Genomic DNA, 20,546 nt, shown 5'->3' on the forward strand with positions numbered 1-20,546 from the left:
TTATGCGATTTCTTGAATTGCAGTACAATAAGAGTTTGCTCATCTGTTGGTTAATTTTGGCTTAGATATTCTAAATTTCCCACAACCCTCAGAAATAATAAGAAAATGGACATGGAGATTATATCAGTTTAAAAGATAAGAAACACATCAAAATTCCTATGTGACTGCAAGGATGGGAAAACATTGGTGAATGGCTTGTTACTGAAATCTGTTACCTAATCAGACAACAACAATTGATTGTCAGTTTATGGACTTCTTAAACCAAAGACTGCAGACCTGTTGAATTTCTAATTAATTATCTACAATTGAAAGGCCAGTATTGGGCAATCACAACCAGCCAGAGGGTTTCAACATGTATACATTTTTTGTGGCATATTACAGTGTGCTTCAAATGGGGTCCTCAGTGTCTTCATTCTACTTCAACTTTTCAAATCACTTATTCACTGAAACAAATTTAACACATTTCCTCAGTTCAGATGACAATTTAAAGAGACACATAAAACCTGCTGGATTTGTGGCTCTCAGGGAGTGGATTTGAAGCGCACAGTAAAACATAGATAGAAACTGTTGTATTTCAGAGACTCCTGTGACAAAAATCACTATTAGCCAAAACTCACAGTTCACTTCAGCTATATAAACGATCACTTTAAAGGCTTGGTGATATGGTTGCATAAAAAAAAATATATATATATCCCCAAATAAAACACAAATGTAATACAGCAAGTATATTAAAATATATTCCATGATGTCTGTGTACATCTTCCTATCATTTATTACTTGCATCATTTTACTACAGCTTATTATTTCTAGGTATGTTTAAAAAAAATGCTGTTCTGCATTTAAAGACATAATCAATAACCTTGCTAGAAAGAAAAAAAAAAAAAAAAAAAAAAAAAAAAACAGCAGACAGTCAGATTTGTCTAAATAGTTCCATTTACTTTATGAATCTACAAATATGCCTTATTAAAAGTTGCATGTCAGGGCTAATCTGCTATTTGTGTTTATGGGTAACATTAATTGTTATAAATGATTATTATATATTCCATAAAACTACTCGCTATGGACTAGCATATGCCTTCATTTAGTAAAGATTGATTACTTCATTTGTGACTTTTACCAGTTAAAACACACAAAACATCCTACATACCATCTGATCTTTTTAATTAAACACTTAGTAGGTTATATTATTTTATGTATAATCTCTTACAGTTTATATTAGCCGTGGACAATATATCTGTAATGTAATTATATAAACAGTAAGGCAGTTTTTAAGTTGAGTACAACAAGTACAACTCACACACCATAAAACTGGATGTTATCTAAACTAAATCAGATGACTGATAAATAGTTGTAAAAGCTGTTTTTGGTTCTCATAAATCCGGCCAATAAACTTCAACCTCAATGACTTCCCTCCTGAAACTAAGCAGTAAGTAAAACAAAACAATATTTCTGCCAACTGTGATCAGATAGTTGCTGGTTATCAGGGTCCTTCAGTTGTTAGTTTCAATATGACAAAACAAAAAATCTCTTTAGGGCCTCACAAGCAAAAGACAATTTGAAATTCATTCATAAATTGACTTGAGCATTCACACACCCATCCCAAGCAAAAGGAAAGCAAAGGGAAACCTGGCAGACAAACTGAACACAACCAAACAATGATACAAAACTACTGGCTTGAAGCAGATTAGAAAGTTAAAGTAGAAAAGAGAGGTATGCTTTTTGTACTCTGCTTGAAACACCAGCCTGAAATATTTATCTGCCTTACATCTGCCTGAAGAGAGCTAATTTTGGGAAGCCAGTTATGTAATGCAGCATTATGTTTCAAGTCAAAAATAGCTCACAAAGGGACTATGGGCTATTGCTGCATGCCATGGGAAAAGCTGAAAACTCATAACAAAGCTGCCAATAAGCCTGTGTGCTGTCACTCAGATTAGCACTCCCTCTAGACAGCACACAAACTATACTTACCCGTCTGTATGCGAGTAATGCTTCGCTTTACATTGCTTTATGCATCTCCTTTGAAAACTCTCTCGAAAAAATCATGGGCCACTCTCTTTAGGATTGACAAGCCGCAGAATGCCCCTTTCTTGGCTGCAGATACTGGATTGTGGTGTCTTTTAAAATGTATAATTCTGTGCTTAGGTGCAGGGCTCCACCACCATAGCTTACATTATGTTTTTATTTGTACACATTATCTCTTTGTTTAAAATGCAATAATTTAATGTAATAATAATAATAATAATAATAATAATAATAATAATAATAATAATAATAATATGTGCTGTGTGTGTTCTTGCTGTAACCCCCTTTCTTGCAGCATTTCTCTACATAGCAACAGGGGGCAGAAACATCAGTGCTCCCTGCCTATGTTCCTGAACTTCTTGAAAGAGATCTAGACCATGTGGAACCAGCCCAATTCAACTCCCATGCCCGTACGTGGTTATTTGCACGTGTGCAGGGAGTTGAGGCTGCTGGTCTGGCCAAGGATTTTTCCTGCCCTAACAGACAATGTAGGGTCATGTAGCTACTCTTGCACAGGGCTTATGTGGCCAAAGTCCAGGCTGCCAGATTTACCAACTCTTGGCATTCATTGATATAAACAGTAAGACCATTTCTGGTTTAGAAGTTTTTTAAAGTAATTAATGGGTTAATAAAAAACACACCAATATTGTTATCAGGATCCTCAAATGATTTATTTGTCATTTGGAAGCGATCAACACTTGCTCTAGCTGAAAGTACTGAAAGCATCACAGGAAATTACCTTGAGACGACACTCACACATGCAACCATTCTAATTATACAGTGATTTACAAAAATATACATTCTAAAGGAAGTTAAAGAAAATGCGTATTTTAAAACATATTCTAAATTAATCCAACTGTCGTCTCTTTCAATACTTTCAGGAAGGGCAAGTTTTACATTCATAAAGAATGTACTGGGCTTTCTGATAAGTCAAGCAAAGTCACGAAAAGATATTTTTAGAGGGGTGGGGCTTGAAACAGAATTGGAACTAAGATTGAAATCAGAATAAAAAAGTGTTTATGTAAGTCAGATTGTATGTACCTGTAATTGGATGATCCTAATAGGGTTAGCAACATTATCGTTTTAAAGCGTCTGATGAAATCTTTACGGGTGTTGCTCACAGTCTAGACATGGGCTGAGTGTGTTGGGACATGGGTTTAAGTTACATGAAAAGAGGTAGCAGTGCCATCTACCGTTTCATCCATGTCACTTACCAAATACTAATTGGGACATTCTGATAGACAACTGTTACGCTCCTTTTTAAGATTTAAATCAAATCTATTGCCAAGACTTATGTAATCTGAAGACAATACAATGCCAATAAAAAAAAAAACTACGGTCAAATGCCTGGAATCCTAAAACACGCTGAAAAGACTGGGGAAGAGCATGGATTTGTTGCTTCTTACCTCTACTATCTTGGTTACTAATATCTTCCTTTTCTCAATCAGATAGCTGACTCCTCTATAAACATCCACTATAGACACAGTAATCAGGATATTTAAAATGTAAGAGACCTAAAACATCAATTTATCAGGCAAGACGCACTCCCTCCTCCTCTTTCCTATTGAAGGGAAGGCGCATTCAATGGCTGTTACACATCTACAACCAAGACACACCAAGACAAAACAATACATGAATGCTGTATGAGAAATCTCTGCCTGGAGCCCACTGCCAAGCAGCTCTACAGCCCCGAATGGCTCTTCAGTCACACTGTAAAGAAAGTGGACAGACACAGAAAAAATGTAATGCCACCTGCAGGCAGGATCCAATGTCAAAGGGAGGATTTTCATCACTGTAAACAGGTAGCAAACCCACAAACCACAAGAGCAGACCTGCTGCAGAACTGACTGCTAAGACTCATTGTGGGATTGAACTCATTCCAATCTAAAGGTTACTAAGCACATACAGAGATGAACTGCTGCTGCTTGTAGAAGTAGCAGCAAGACAAAAGGTCATTTGGCCTCAGGTTTGTGTATCCCACCTATCAGGACTGCTTCAAAATAATGCCTTATTCTGCCAGAAAGATGCAAATGCTAACTTTCAGCAAGGACAGGTGTCAAAAGAAATGGGGCCTAATTGAAACTTTGTAATATGTTAAAGAGGCACCTGAGCTTCATAGTTTAGATCTGGGCAGGAAGAGACAGAAATAAACATCACAGCTTGAATTATCGTTTTATGTTGACCTCCGCAACAGTATCCTGGACCAGAATAACCCAGTGTATCTTTTTCATTTCTTAAAAGAGCCTTGGCTTGTTATAGCTCTACTGAAAGTGTATCAGACTTGGAAGCATCTCTTGGTCCCTTTAAGTCTCTGTCCTGGATTAAAAAATTAAGGGCTCTAAAGTGCTCTTCCAGAGCCCATAGTAGAGCACAGTAAAATAAATATCTGACCTGCAAGTTCATCTGCTACTAAATCTAAAAATCTAACAGGAGCTGCCAGCTGGAACTTTCTACTAATGTGGCAAGAGAGTTTGCCAATTACATTAGAAAAGAAGCACAGGTTCACCTTGTCATGCTTTTCTTCTACAAGAAAAGGGATAATTAGTCAGAAGATATGAAATCCAGAAGCAACTGATTGTGACTGTGGCTATTTGAAACAGGAACTGTTAATGTTACCTGGCAAGCAGACTGTCAGCAGGGACAATGTTATTTGCATAACAATACTTAAATACTGAATACTTTGCAAATCATGTTGCATCCATTAGTTTCTCAGTGAACATCCCTCAAAATTGAAAATGCAATGAATAAAACACACTAATTTGTTTCTATTTAAGAGGAAAATGTAATCAATTTGTGTCAATGCCAACAAAACGTGTAACAAAAAGAAACATGCCCTTTCAAGTGCCACATAATAAACGATGCAACGAAAGCAAAGCTGCTTGGCAACGTGTTTGTTTTGCAATTGTCAGATCAATGCAATGTGTGATATTAAAAGGATTCAGTGAACACTTCTCACTTGTTTTTCATTAACCTGATTAGAGGGTCAAAATTTGAAAAGGAGCACATTACTATGCATGAGTCTCTTTTATAATTGAAACACATTTCGATATTCATTTAATTAAAACAAACATGGGAGAGAAGATGTAGTGTTTTCGCAAAACAATCAGGTTTGCTCGGTCTCGGTCCAAGCAAGCCCCACAGAAGCCATTCAGTCTCATGGCATCAGCAGAATGCATGCGGGTTGTGGGTTCAACTGATTTATTAATGACTACATGTCCAGTCAGACAAAGTTATACAACTTTGCTCATTAGTAAATATAGCCATACTGGGCTTTGTGCTACAACTGAAATACAATTTGAAACAATAAATGTTTAGGCTGGGATCAGCAACAGCTTATTTTTTTGTCAGATTCCACTCTCTACTACTTATAAAAAAACTGCAATGATGTACAAGTTTATAGATTGTGATTAGCTGGTCAACGTCTTTTTTTTTTTTTTTTTTAATTCAGCCCTTAGCGTCAAATTAGTTTTCAACAGATAGTTTATTGACTTGTAAACTGACCTGTAAAGTTAAAGTCAATCGATGTGCTGCATCAGATTAATGTGACTTGCTCACTTGTGTTTACAGACAAAACATATCTAACAAAATTCTAACAAACTATAATCTACAGCTCAATCAAGACATGAAGATACAAAGAAGCAACTTTGTTTGGTCATTTTAATGTTTTATAGCTTACAGGGATGCATAGATGTAGCAACCAATTTAGTTTATGAGTTAATTTATTAATTATTAAGCAAAATCTGTGCCTTCAACTGTAATAATAATAGTAAAATTGCAAAGCACCTTAAAATAGGAAGCACAAACATAATGAAATAAATTATTGAATAAATAAAGCCAAGATTACTGGGGTACATTTTAATTATCTAAAAAGTAGTCTAAGCATTTGATCTCCCGCAATTCTACACCATCAACACACTGTTTTTCTACAGCATGTGGTTTAATTAAATGAGTGTTTAACACATTTTACACAGCAGCAGACATATATCAGACTGTTTTAAAAGGTCTAACTTGTACAGAATTGCAAAACATGAAAAATGCCTGGTCAGATGAAAACTATGACATGAGGGCACTTCAGGATTTTCAGAAATAACCCTGTTGATATACACATTTATATTTTTACAAAATCAATTATTAATTGGGAAAATAAGTGTTGAACTGTACCTGCCGAAGTAACAACATTTTACCATGATTGTTTTTCAATTGTTAGATTTTTTACTTACTGAAAAATATTTGGTCCAAACACTGTGGCAAGGTTGAAAGCGGTCATTCGATTGTCCTTGTGTTGTTTCTCCACTTGGGTCAGAAAATGACACAGGTACTTCAGGAGGCGGTAATGGATGTCCGGAAGCTGCTGTAGTAACTCCTTCAGAGATGGAAGTAATTGATCCTCATTGCACTCTGTGACGGAAGACGAAAGACAGGAATAAAACATTTCTGCTATTCAAACGGCAAGTATGATGCATCGCAATCCGATCATGTGCAGAACACAGGTGTGAAAAATTAATTAGTGTGTGTAGCATAGTGCTCGAATTCAACCTGCTGTGTTTCAGGCACACCTCTGAGCGCTGCGCGGCGCCACCCACAGAGCGACATACCTGCTAGGCCAAAAGACCATGGTGTGAGGGATTTTGTACACTACATTCAGAGAGCAACCACGTCACAGTAACACGATACATATATCACGAGTCTCCTTACACATGCAGAAGTCTACAGCTTTAAGATTTATGTCTTAACAAATTCACAAATGGCATTTTTGTTACTATATGTTACTATATGTTACTATATGGTCTTGGCATGCTTTCAAAACATGGGCATTAATTAAAGTGTTCCTATGGACAACTAAGCCATATAGGCCATATACTTCAGTGAAAGAATACACAGAGAGAAACTGTCTACCTATTCTATACTATAATAATTAAACATTCTTATAGTAGTATTATATTATATTATAAGTCGATTTTTATCAGGAAATAAACCCACCGCTATTTCATCATATTGCAGTTTGACAAGAGTTATCAGGCTGGCTGAACCATCCCCCCCGAGATCCAAAAAATAAAAACAATATTGCAAGCATAAAGTAGGGAACAGAGATAAGTACTCCTGCCATCGAGTTGCTCTATGAAGATGTTGTCATTCTCTTTACAATTCTGTATTCTGTGTATTCTGTCTCTAGGCTTACAGTATTCCAGTCACAAGCTCTTTCAGTTCTCCAGCTTGATTCAAATGTCTGACAAGAAGATCACTCAAATATCTTTAGAAAGCATCATCCCACTTCCTTTTTTTTCAGTTTAAATGTAATTCATCATTTATGTAGAGCAATGGTCACATATGGTTCACATACTGAGTTCAATGCTTATGTGTTGAAAGACCTGAGGTCTTGTCAAATTTAAATACAATAAATGACATATCAGCTCTGCATAAATATTCAAATGTATATGAATATGTATATATATTTCCTTGAATGGAATATATAAAATGTTGTTGTTGTATAGTTCTGTCTGTCTGTCTCTCTCCCCACTTTTCTGGTTACACGTGTAAAACATGTGGAACAACTCTTCCCTCCCCCTGCACAGCGACTTTTCTCTTTGTCTGGTTCCACGTGCAAAACACATCGAACCACTCTCTCCCCCACAGTCCTTTGTGCATCCCAGAATGCTTTGCAGAGGAAACTGTGACGTCACCCCCGGTGTTTGGTAACCCTACACTCCAGAGGAAGTAGAGAAGCAAGGACCGAGCCAATCGACATGCACATCCGGGACACTGCCCTCTGCTGACTGGACATTAGTCACCTTTTGTTTAGAACTGTATAAAAATGCAAACCCGGAAGAGATCTGTAAGAAAGTTGTTTGAACACAAGTTCACTCTCGTTTTCTTCCGGGCCGGCCTGATTAAAAGACTTCTTTACCATTTGCAACACAACTCCTGCGCTGCCGTTTTTGTCAATTCAAGAGGGTTTCTTCACTTGTCAAAACCAATGTCAGCTGTGAAAAAATCAAGAAGCCCCTGGCCATCAGGCTCAAAGAAGAAACCAGTAAGATGACAATATTTCCAAAACTGCCTTGAAATGTTCCATTGAATGAACTTCAATTAGAGTTTTTGATTGATGTTGCTTATCATCTAAACAAAATAATGATAAAAAGAAACGATAAAAGAAACAGTCTGGAATATTCCATACATTTGTATGCAATGTAGGAGTTGTTATTTTACATTATTGATGGAATTGTATTCTCCTGCATTTTGGACGTTCCTTTTATTTAAGCATTATAATGAATTGGTCCATTATTATCTATGTACAAATTAGTTGTTGTATTAGTCAAGCTGCCATCTCTGTTCTTCTGAACAATTCTAGCTTTAAACCTTTCTAAAGTTCTTGATGTGAGGTAACACCCAGATGTTCCTCAGGCCTGACAGCTGCTCAGATGAATAGTCACCTGACAGCAGGTAGAGGACCAAAGGTGAAGCAGAGATCTCAGGGGATGAAGTGGATTAAGTAATAAGTGCCAGCAAGGAGACTGAGGCAAAGCTCCACTGAGTGTAAGTGGGGGAAACCAGAGAGAGATTAACATCCGGTGCGTTCACTGGAGAAGTTCAGAGGGAGGGCCCTGTCGATGGAGGAAATCCAATGGGACATCACTTTCACTAGATGTGGAAAGTAAAGGCAAGACGTTTTCAAACCGCACATGAAAAAGTACCTTTCAAGGTACTAAAACAACAACAACTCAACTGACTTTTCAAGGGAGATCTCTGCATGTTGGCAAATTCAGCTGGCAAGTTCAGAGAGCGATGACATCACCATAACAAGCTCATACAATATGGGCCCTGTTACAAGGGCAAAGACGCCGACTAACATTAGGTGGACTTTGTTCTTTTCTCTGGAACCTACAGGCCGTCTTCTTAAACTGCTGGCATGTCAAGACAAGTTTGCCTGGGTATGAATAAGGTTGGAATGCCTAGTGTAAATAAGATTAAATAATGCAAACACAATTTCCTTCACGTTTCTGTCGACTGCTTTTGCATAAGGGAATGACAAGGTCTCATTATTCCTGGACTGAACTCACAGTTTGCAAGATGCATGCCAATAAACAAAGACACATTGTCATTTTCCAGTTCAGTGGGAAGATCTTTAATGAAATCAACTCATCATTGCTATCCTGCTGACAACTTTTTTGTTGTTGTGGTGAAATTAAAATCTGCTGTAATTTATGGTTGCGTAACCAAATCATTTAATCTATAGACTTTAAAGTGCAGAAAGTAGAAAAATGATGCAATTTATATAAAGCTTTTAAAATGAGTTTATTGAAAGACTTGAATGTGGTTTTAGGTATTACTGATTGTTTGATACCCGCCCATATGCTGTTTACATAGGTGACTATTGTATTCACATACTTAATGCCTTTATTTCTGTTTTATTTATTTTTTAGTAAAAGGTTCATGCTCATCCCACTCCTTTTAAAGGTTTTCCTCTCATGCACTGTTTTATTTTTTGGGCAGTGTCGTGGACTCTTTCAACGTATGCAGCAGAAAAAAAAAAAGCTTTTCTGATGTGTGTGTGTGTGAGAAACATGCCATATTGCCCCATTAAAACATAAAAGCATAGTGCATGACATGAGTGTAATGGATTTCACTCTCTTCTAGCAAAACAAAAGCAGCACGATGTCACTGTGACAGTATTGATGCTTTCCCGAGCATGATAGTGTGGAAATGACAATTGGAAGCACATTTTTCTTTCATGCTGGAATAGAATACCACTACGAAGTAAACATGAAATAAATGAGGTGAGATTTTTGACAATAGAATGAAAGTTATTACAGATGTTTTGGAGCATGCAATTATTACACAATGTATATAGAATAGCACGGGGGGATAGTCTGTTTTCAGTTGCAAACTTGGGTCTCGGGAAATTTCTGCAGGGATGACATTTACCTAGTTTAAACCTACCTTAAAACACCCCTAATTCATTTGCATTTGGTTTCCCATCCTCAAACAGAACTGCATCGCATTCGCAACACATTTCTTGAAACGGAAAACCAAAACACCATGAGAAAAATTGGGTTCCCCGTCATTATTTGAGTCACCCACTTTAGCGTGGCACCATCTACAGCATGAACTTTATGAATCACTTAGTACCCATCTTCTTAGCTTGCCCCATTTGAACATCAAGCGGAATGTGTGAAATGTCTATCTACTTAACTATGCCAGCTTTCTACATTTATAATATTATATATGGGAGGTGTTATATGCTGGTTTCTCCCAATCCTAGTTCCCTTATATTGATATCACCATTTTATGGTAAACAGCATCTGTATCTGCTTGAAATAAAATGGCAGGAAATAATCATAAGATTGGCAATTACTTTAGGGGCAATTTGCATGCAGGCTGCAGGAATAGCAGCTCTGTCAACTGCTGATGCCTCATTGCAGACAGCAAGTTAAACATAGAAATGTATTTTTTGACTGCCTGTACAGCAATATGGCCATGCGCAGTGCAAAGTAATAAGTACTTTTTTTCAACAAATAGCGAAATCCAACACCTATAGCAAGAGAGAAGGTCATTTGAATCTTTCCTGGCACACAAGGTGCTCCATCTGCGCATAATATTTAGACGCATCTGCACAGCATGGGAAGATTCAGGTCACGCTGTATAAATATCTAGCCTGACGATATAGTGCTGTTGCAGTAAGATATATATAAGCCCTTTATAGGTGCCCTGAATCCCAGGTTTAAGTCTGAATGTAATGGTTGACATCCATTGCACCATATTTACCGTTTGCTGCACACTGTATGGTAGTTACACCACTGTCTGATAAATCATTAATGCAGAATTTTGCATTTAGGTCAGTAGAATGTTCCAGTAAATCTATTAATAGATTCCACACCAACAATAGCTATGTTTCACAGTGTCCCCTAGAACATCAGCAATTCATGAAAAATGCAACGTCTTGCAGCTTCTTCCCTTGACTGATATGTAACCAGATGATCATAAAATGGAAATGGAGTTCACAGCAGGTCCTGGCCAAAGACCGCTTCTTAATGCATGTAGTTTGCTTCTTATGAACCCTGCCCTGTGACTGTGCCTCGTCAGTGACAAGATTTATCTAATTAAAACTCATTATATATTCATCCCCCTCGGCCCATTGGTCTATTGCGAGGAAGAGCAAGTTAATGGCCCAGGAAATGGCCGTTATCAACTTGATGCCAGTTGTTGCAAGTAGGCACATTTCAAAGACCTCCTTGCCACAGGAGGCCACTCACCCTGGTAGAGGGTTAACAGTGCAGGCTGCACAGTGGAAGTAATCACGCCCTCAGGCAGATCCCTGAGATACTGCTTCAGGAGGCTCGCGACCGAGCAGATGTCAGCTTCCTGAAGGAGGTCGACCCGTTCCTCGCTCTCGAACCGTAGACGCAGCCGCTCCACCACTTTCACGTTCCCGTTCACCCTGAACAAGCCTTCTGTCTGCAGCCCTGCCGGAAAAAGAGAAAGACGGGAGGCAGATGCTGAGAAGAGGCTACACAAAGCACTGGGCGATCGCATGAGCTCAGGGTGGAGAGTTAAATAGACACCAATGTCACCAGTAGTAAGATCCCTCTTATGGGCCCTCTTTGGGGTGAAAATAATGCTTTTTCTGTATTGTTTAGGAGTCTATTTCCTTTGTAAACTATTCCATTAATTATTCAAAGAGCTCTGACTGTAGGGTATGGGTGAACTTCTCCAAGTGGTTGCTATAGGGACATTTTTATTAACAGGGTTGGGCAATTTAGTCTGCTAGTACATCATTCCTCTCTCACAGTGCTGACAATATTTTTCCTGTTGGGCTTCAGTTTCACTGTCTAATTAGGAGGCTTGTCTGGTCACTGTAGACAAGGCTATTGACCATGAATAATGACTGATTAAAGTAGATCAAATTACCCTGCATTGTTCAAACAATACACAGCTACAACATGCAGTTTTTGTATAATTTCTACAATGGCTTCTCAAAACGGAAGCAACAATAAGATTGTAGGATGCTTGCTATGGGAAGGAAATGGCAACATATAGAGATTCAAAATGGAACATTGCCATCTAGTGACACAACTTTGCAAATTCAGGTTTTGAACATTTCAATACAACAGTTTTCACTGAGGCGGATACACATTTAATGGAACCATCGATTTTTCCCCCTCTTCAGGTCACTGTCACCTATTTTTAAACTAATACACAATTCTCTAATTTAATAAAATACAACACTAAAATGAGTGCCCTCTCAGCTTGCTTACTTGGTGTTTCTTTAGGTTTCAAAATTAACACAATGCGATGCTTCCATCCTTTAATTTGATGACCATCACTGGTACCCCTGTATTCAGTCACCCCGGGCTTGATTTTAAATAATATACCTTGGTGTAGTTCAAGTCAATGGTGTTTTGCTCTTATGTACACTTTTAAAATCCAGCTTTCTAAATCTAACCAGGGCTTATAAATCTTATTCCTATACCCTTTCTAATTCGGAGACTGCAACAGTAGGCTGTTGGGAGGATCCTTCAGAAAAGAGCTGGAAGTAAACAGTTAGGTATAATTATGATGTGGTATACTTGGTGCGTACAGTAAACTGAAATTTACTTAAAGTGTACTTAACTGTACTTCTTTTTCATAAGGGGCATCTTCTGTTCTGTGTCCCAGCTCAACCCTCAATTGATTGATCATATGTCAAAAGGAGACTGTTTTTAGTTAAATGCCTCTCCTGCAATTCAATGTTTTTACAGTAATCTGAAATATTTCCCTGCAAATCAACTTTATATATTGTGTTTTTTAATATGTCAATAAATATCACTGTTAATTTGAAAACTGATTTGATTTATAGATTTCATTTCTAGAAATAGTTGGTATAACTTTGTTTAAAAAACAGCTCCAATTGCTTGTGGATAATATTTGTGGCAAATGGGGAAAATCACTCAGACTGTGAATAATTTAAATTCTTATGCAATTTTTATAGATAAGTGACTTTAAATACCCATCAAAAGCTATTTTGCTAATCCAATGAGGTTTTGATATAGAACATTATATCCCCTGGGGAAACCATGTTACAAAACCCATACTACCCAAAGAGTAAGCTTTCACTAGCAAACTGTGATAGAAGAAAATGCCCCAGTTACTTAGGCAGAATAAATGCAAGAATTCAAACCTGTTCAATTAAACCCTGCTGTTCCTCAATTCAAGGCCACAGCTCAACAGCTTTTACATGATGCTTTAAATTATAACCTGATAAGTCCATTGTAGGTGAATAACTAGGGAGGTTGGCTGCACACTATGGCCAGAACATTTCTCTGGATGATCCTGAGGTCTAGACAACCATGTAGCTGTTGAAGCCATTCATGGCTGTTGCCCGTTCCTCACTCTATCCTGATTTGCCATTTTCAGATGTTGGCATGAAAACCAAAACCAAATGGAGAATGGAATGAAAAAACAATGGTCAATTATTACATATTTGTGTATTAAATGGTTTCGTTTTGAAAAATCTTATAGTAAATCAAAGCAGTGTTCTCCTCTAGGACTTTGTTTTAAAGCATTTGAGTGGATATTTTAAGTGAACTGATATTAACTGACATTAAACCTGACATTAAAGCCAGATTTCTTTAAAAATTGAGGCTAAAATGTCAACATTCATTGCTTCTTGACTTATAGCCAGAAATTAATATTCTCTACTGAAGATTAGTTTGTACAAAATCCTTTTATTCTACATGGAAACATTCAGTGTTTAAAAAATGACACCCAAGTACTCTTTTTAGGGGATACATTATTTTTATTTTATTTTACTTTACTTTACTTTATATTTGTGAGAATCAAATCCAATTGATATAACACAATAACACGATTTTTTCAGTTTGGCAGCATTTAACTGAAACAGAACCAGCTTAACTTTGACCAGTTATTTCCAGAATCCAGAAACAAACACAAAAATAGTACAAGGTGGAAAGTCAGCGTGACTCATTTTTGGGACGCATTAAATCAGAAACATTTATTTTTAACAGACAGGAATTCATACAACAGGTCAAAAAGATTTTGTTTTGTAAATTGAAATTAACTGTCTCTTAAGAATAAAGAGAAGATAAAACTCAGCCACAGGTATTTAAAATTGTAATTTTCAACTTAAAGTCATTGTAATTCAGCACACTTCAAATTGATGCTCAGATGCAGTTTTGATTAAACTGTTGGTTGCAGTATACAGCATGTAAAAGCCATTTCTGGACAAAATTTAAGATGGGCTGATTCTTAAAGGAACTCAAATGGAACTCAAACTGTGGGTAAGGTACCTACCGTGCTCCTTTATGTATTCCACCATGCTCCTCACCACCCCGGGAATCCCCTCTTTCACGCGGCCCTGCTGCTCAAGCTCCAGGAGAGAGACGCCAAACACCTTCCACAAGTTGGGATCTTTCTGCTTGAGGAGCGGCAACTGCACAATCTTCTTCATGTCCTCCTTGATCCGCACCGCTGTCCTGTTGTGCTTAAGGGAGCAGAGAAAGGAGGTACAATCAAGCACAGTGACCACAGTGGGATTCATCCTTCCCTATTTGTTAGACATGCAGATCAGATCTAGAGATTGCACAGGACGTCCAGGTTTCTAGCTTGAGGCTCCACTCTTGTAGACTTCTCAGTAGAGAGCAAATTTCCTGGCTGGAAGGGTTGGGGAAGTGAACTGTGTACCTGTAACTAAAACAGGACCTGGTTACTATGTGCTCATGTGTCACTACAGTAACCAGTGCAGAAAGAAGATTTGATCTAAGGCTTTCAGGCAGGAGCGTGAGAGTCTGCAGTGTCTCTCTGACTCATAGCTAGATTTGTAATGGACATGGAAGCCTGCACAGGGAAAAAATGCAGACTAGTTTTCAATAGAGGCACAATCCTGCAAACAGCACATGCCTAGATGCTTGTGCTATAAAACATGCTGAAAGGGCCAACCCATGTAGTAGCAGCTGAGCAGTGTAAACACCTGAGGAATGAATTCAGCTTTGTTGCAATGAGCACTACTTTCAAACATCGTCCTCTAGCTTAATTTCTTTTTGAAGCATAGATTTGGACATTGAGGCAGGAGGTTGAGGCTCCCAGACTGGTATAGCTGTGAAAACCTCTGCCCAGAGTGCCAGTCTTTGCCAGGTGCTTGTGGAGGGTGGCTTACCATTAGCCAGAGGGTGGCAAAGGTGAAAGCCCGCCGGGTAAAGCTTGGCTCGCTGTTGCCATGGAACCCCGGTGTCATTTTCAGTGGCTGCAGGTTTTGGTTGATAAGCTGTTCTATCTAAATCAAATCCTCTGGAAATGTAGATGTAGATACATCATGTACAGAGATAGTCCTACCATTAATCCCAGGTGGGGGACACTGCTGTTGTACCCTTGAACAAGGTCCTTTACCTAGATTGCTCCAGTAAATGCCCAGCTGTATAAATGAGTAAAATGTAAAAAAAAAAATAGTGATATATTGTAACATTTGTAAGTCATCTGTAATATCATCTGAACACAGGTTTCAGAGAACCAACTCCGAATGTGTCTTCCAAATGTTTCTATGTGTAAACATTTTTGACTAAAAAGCTGCCAAGACATCTGTAGCTAAATAAGTGAAAAAGATAAAACCACCCACCAAAACACACCATAGGCAGCTGTGTTTACATCTGACAGTTCCCTTCAATTATACACATCCTTCAAAGGGACCAGAGAGGGCACTTGTCACATAGCCATCACTTTACAAACTGACATGAAGTTTCCATTAATTACCGCATCTTTGACCAACCAAAAGAGCCCGGGAATGCTTTTCCCATATTCCCACTGCTCTGTCACTAATTATACCAAAAAGGATTGTCTGGCAGTGAACAGTCCATCCACAATGGAATGCAAGTTACAAAAACTGCTGTGGGACAATTTTCCTTTTGCGAGTTCAGTGCTAATCAAAAGCAATACTTCGGTCATGGGTACCTTAGTCAAAGAGGTCTATGATATAGGTTAGGTTTTGACATTAGGACCTTTTTTTTAAAAAAAATGTTTTGTTCTTGCATTTATACACCACATCTGATATATTTACATTCATTGCAAACACATAAGACCTGAAATATTTACAGGGTTTTCATTTTGTGTGTTAAACAAATCCTGCACCTGTGGGCCCTAATATGCAAACTTATTTAGGCCCAACTACAAGAGACACATGTTCATTATTAAATAAAATTGTAATATATTGTAAAAATAATATTTTCGTCTTATGTAAGTGAAAGTTTCCATTATGAGAAAAGCGGGGGCGTTTTTCTATATGTGCAACTTGAGCTGTTTATTAGAGTAGGCCTACTGATCAACATGTGATGATTTAGTTTATGCAGACTCACTCTTTCCCTGTGTCTCAGGTAGGGTGGATGGGAGGGTTGTAACAGTCTTTAGGGTCAGGTTGTAAACGGTGAGGTGTAAGTGTTACACTCTGCAGCAGTAGGTGTTACACCTAACCCCAGTAATGCTTTCTTTGTTTGTAACATTATAAGCATTGCATTTTAACACAATTAAAATATGATCAGATTTGTCAGAACTTTGTAAATGTAGGATAAAACACTCAACATTAATTCTCTAAACAGTCTAGATGATCTGAGACATATGTAGAACAATGACAAAGTGCTATTTTGTTTAGTTTAGACAGTCCAAACAATACATATTGTCATGTCTATATTAACAAATCACAAAGTGTATTTTGAATGAGTCTGAATATACAAAATAAAATATTGGATTTGGATTTCTGATATCTTTTCCTTTGAAGTAATTCATTTCAATCTTACTGCGTTGTTAGTATTACATAAGATATCAAGATGAGAGAGAGTATCATTAATGTTTCATAACTGAAGGATATTAGTGCCATCTAGTGATAATAATACCAATTACCTTGGTATTCATGTTGTTGACGTTAAACAAGTAAATCATTTACTTTAAACATGTGCCAGATTTCCCAGAATATTTGTAAGAATTGATACAGTATATACAGTACTGTGCAAACGTTTTAGGCAGGTGTGAAAAAATGCTGTAAAGTAAGAATGCTTTCAAAAATAGACATGTTCATAATTATAATTATCAATTAACTAAATGGAAAAGTGAGTGAACAGAAGAAAAATCTACATCAAATAAATATTTGGTGTGACCGCTCTTGATGCTGTTTTGAAGGCAAAGGGTGGTCACAGCAAATATGGATTTGCATCAAGTATTAGGTTTCAGTACGCCCCTTCTTTAATTGCGCTATTTCAATGGCCTCTGCAAATTAACAATTTGAGCACACAAATAATTGACCATGCTTTTCATGGGAGTGTTTGCCATCTAATTAGCACCTGTGTCTGTGCATCATGAATTGGTAACCTGTTAAGAGTTGTTAAGACATGTTTTATCTGACAGTTTAACAACTTCACTCTTTCAATGATGCCACATACCCTTGTTTGTTCTCAGATGCATTTATGTGTTTCTCTATCTCGTTATTCCCAGCCTGCAGCTAATCATGCTTATTGGTGGTGTTTGGAGTTTCTTGGTAATGTTTGTGGTTAATGTTATATGTAAATTCCATTAAATTAGATATTACATATTTGTATATAATAGCATAATTCTAACAATCAGGTTTGATGTTAATGATTTCTCACAAGGTTTTAAGGCACTTTTTAATTCCTTAGATATTTATACCATTATCAAGTTATTCAGTCTCCTGGTGCACTTGAATGCCATAGTAAAAATGAAACTAAAGTAACATATGGAGCTTCAAGTTCCTCTATGCAATGTGTATCTAGGGAACAGTCAAGTGTCAAGTGTAAATGTTTTTTAAACATACTGTACAATGGAACAAATAATTATCAGGTTGCCTGGTGACAATACAGTGCAAAGTTCACTAGGACAAATGGTCTATAACAAATTCCAAATAGATATAGGCCTACTTACCTGAATTCAAAAGCTGTAGATTTAGACTACCCACCATGTCAAGTATATGTATTATTGTACTGCTTCTTCCCTTGTAAGCCTCAAGTTGTCAGATTTACTTCTAACTGCAATGGAAAAGTTGCTAAAGAAGATCAGCCCGTCTGAGCTGCCCTCACCCTCTGAAATCTTTGACTGAACAGATGTCCCATCCATCTGCCCCACTTAACACATACACAGGATATATATGTGTACATGCCTGTACTGAAACTTGTTTAGACCAGGATTATTTAAACTATGTATTTGAAAATGTTGTCTATTGATAAAGATTAATCTTCAGCAGCCACCACTCTCTCGAACACCATAAATACTCTTACACGGTTTACTGTAGCACACCAACAGTGAAACCATGCTAAAGGTTAGGAAAACAAAGCAAAGCACCAAGATGTTTTGTAAACCATTGTAAAGCAAATGACCTGCATGTTAAAACCTTACAACACTTACAATAATAATTAATTGACCACAATTAGAATGTTCCAGGTGTTAAGAAATTGATGATTGAAGGTTAGTTATAAAACCTTTTGGATAGGGGATAGGACTGGGTTTGGGCAGCACTAACACAAATACAAGCTGTTGTTTTTGCTTCTTCTTCTGTGATGCATACAAACTTTCATTCAGCTTTCATTACAGGGATATGATGTCATACTTGAAAATAGATTATGTATGTTTTAAGCATGAGTAAAGTCTTCTTAAAGACAGACCGTTACCAGAGGCTTTTGATCCTGGGTAAGAAGGGAATGAGTCACAGGCACAGATGTAGACTGCTTCAGTCCTCAGTTTGCTTGAAAAGGAAAAATACATTCCACTGACTATCAGAATGTTTTATGTATTGGTTTTAAATAAAGTAACAATCTGAATGTGATGTGTACCTAAAACAACTACGCATATGAACTTGTGGAGAAAGTTGGCAAGGTTGATCACAGGAACTTTCTGTAACTGGAAGAAATCATTGTGCCAATCAACCTAGAGTGCTTCAGTCTGGACCCATATACATTTTCATTCGTATTGTCTGATGTTTTTGCGGATTTAAACCTTCAAGTTGGTGATAACCTCCGATTCACACATTTCTGACTGCAAACAGATTTTTGCCTTCTTATGAAAAGCCCTCTTGTATCCTTCCAGTTTAAAGTCTGAGCAAGTTCCAGCATGCTGTGTCTCACTCTCTGTGGGTGGCCCAGATAGCAACTGCTAGGTCCATAGGAAGAGCTTTAACTCATCACAACAGCTGCATTGATATTTCCATGTGGCACTAATCGCAGTCAGACATAAGCACTTCATGAACTTAACTGGATAATTTCAAGTACACTCAAAAAAATAGTGACTACCTCGACAGTAAAGGCATTTCAGTGCCCAGTAACTAAATACAAGATGCACTTTGTTAAGAATAACAGACTAACTTTAAGTGATCTACCCCCTGAATCCAGGAAAGGAAATGAACAAAGATAAAGTCTGTTGTTTAAAAAAATAGAAGTATGTATAGTATCATTTCCAAAGAAAGCATAAATACATAATTATATACTCCATAAATAAACAGCGGTGGAAATTATACCATCTTAAAAAGAGCAAGATTATAAGGAAATGGAAATGTGGCTTGTCATTATTTTAAACCTTAACATGAATACTTTGTTTTGTTGTCAAGCCAGTGGTCTAATTGAGTCACAGTTAGTAGTTTTCGACAGTTTTGGTTTTTCACCCTTCTCATTAACTTGCTTAGTCAGTTCATGAACAAAAAGAAAGTGTCTAGCCTTTGTTCAAGTCTAAAAAAAAAAGTATGCAAAAAACGAAATCACTTTACATTGCTTACTTTCTTTATGTAAATAATGAGGCCCCATCTACAGTGACAGCACCAGGCTTTGAACCTACTCTGAACAGAGAAAGAGTAACAGCTTTAAAAAGCACCCAATGACTCCCTTGACACATAGCAACTCTATAAGATGAAGAAAAAACACAACAGGACTTTGACTTTTCTTCCTTTTTTCCTCCCCCGTGTGGAAGGAGAAGGACGACAGGCTGGTTTTACTTACACAGATGGCTAATGCTCCTGCCCCCATTCTTTCAAAAAGACAGCAGAAAAGTGATGAAGCTTCTGGCTCAGAAATAGCCAAAACATGGGAAAAACCTTGCACCTCCAACCAGAAACATCCCCGACTTTAGCCTCATGCGGGAACACAGTTTGAACAAGAAAGGTGGCATCCAACAGGAGGAAATCCCCAAAAGTGCGGTGTAACTCTGTAAGACTGCAGTAACTCACAGCCTCCCCCTCTGGCTCCAGCTCCAGTCACAGACCAGAGCCCGTCTCCAGACTGAAATCTGAGCTCTGCTCTGCGATTGGCCGACTGTGCGCACCATGTGATCCACAGAGCAAAACTTTTGAAAGGACTTGAGAGGATGTCATTAACTAGGAATGGCTTCCGAGGCCACAGGCCTTCACAATGAGTTCATTTAAAGGAATTTTAAATGACTTTTAATTTTGTATTTTATTGAATGTATGACTTTTTAAGCAATGTGTTTATTCTTTTAAGGCACTTTGGATATTATAAAATTGAAATACTAGGTAGCAGAGAAAAAACAAGAAA

At 37.5% G+C, this 20,546-nt stretch overlaps 1 protein-coding gene across 5 annotated transcripts in view; it reads right to left on the reverse strand.

Moving 5' to 3' along the window:
- Positions 1 to 20,216, reverse strand: part of fam13a (family with sequence similarity 13 member A) — a 93,121-nt gene extending 72,905 nt beyond the window's left edge. For 2 of the 5 annotated variants that reach the window (XM_066718382.1, XM_066718380.1), the window contains exons 1-3: positions 14,311 to 14,656; positions 11,274 to 11,483; positions 6,243 to 6,420 (exon numbers count right to left, since the gene is read on the reverse strand). In XM_066718382.1, the coding sequence (XP_066574479.1) occupies positions 6,243 to 6,420; positions 11,274 to 11,483; positions 14,311 to 14,557 (635 nt within the window). In that variant the 5' untranslated portion in view covers positions 14,558 to 14,656. Of the gene's footprint in view, positions 1 to 6,242; positions 6,421 to 11,273; positions 11,484 to 14,310; positions 14,659 to 19,994 lie in introns of those variants that run through there. The other 3 variants (XM_066718379.1, XM_066718377.1, XM_066718381.1) reach the window with 3 other exon arrangements.
- Between the last annotated feature and the right edge of the window lie 330 nt (positions 20,217 to 20,546).

The sequence above is a fragment of the Amia ocellicauda genome, chromosome 12 (genome assembly GCF_036373705.1).
Source record: "Amia ocellicauda isolate fAmiCal2 chromosome 12, fAmiCal2.hap1, whole genome shotgun sequence".
NCBI classification, from domain to species: domain Eukaryota; kingdom Metazoa; phylum Chordata; class Actinopteri; order Amiiformes; family Amiidae; genus Amia; species Amia ocellicauda.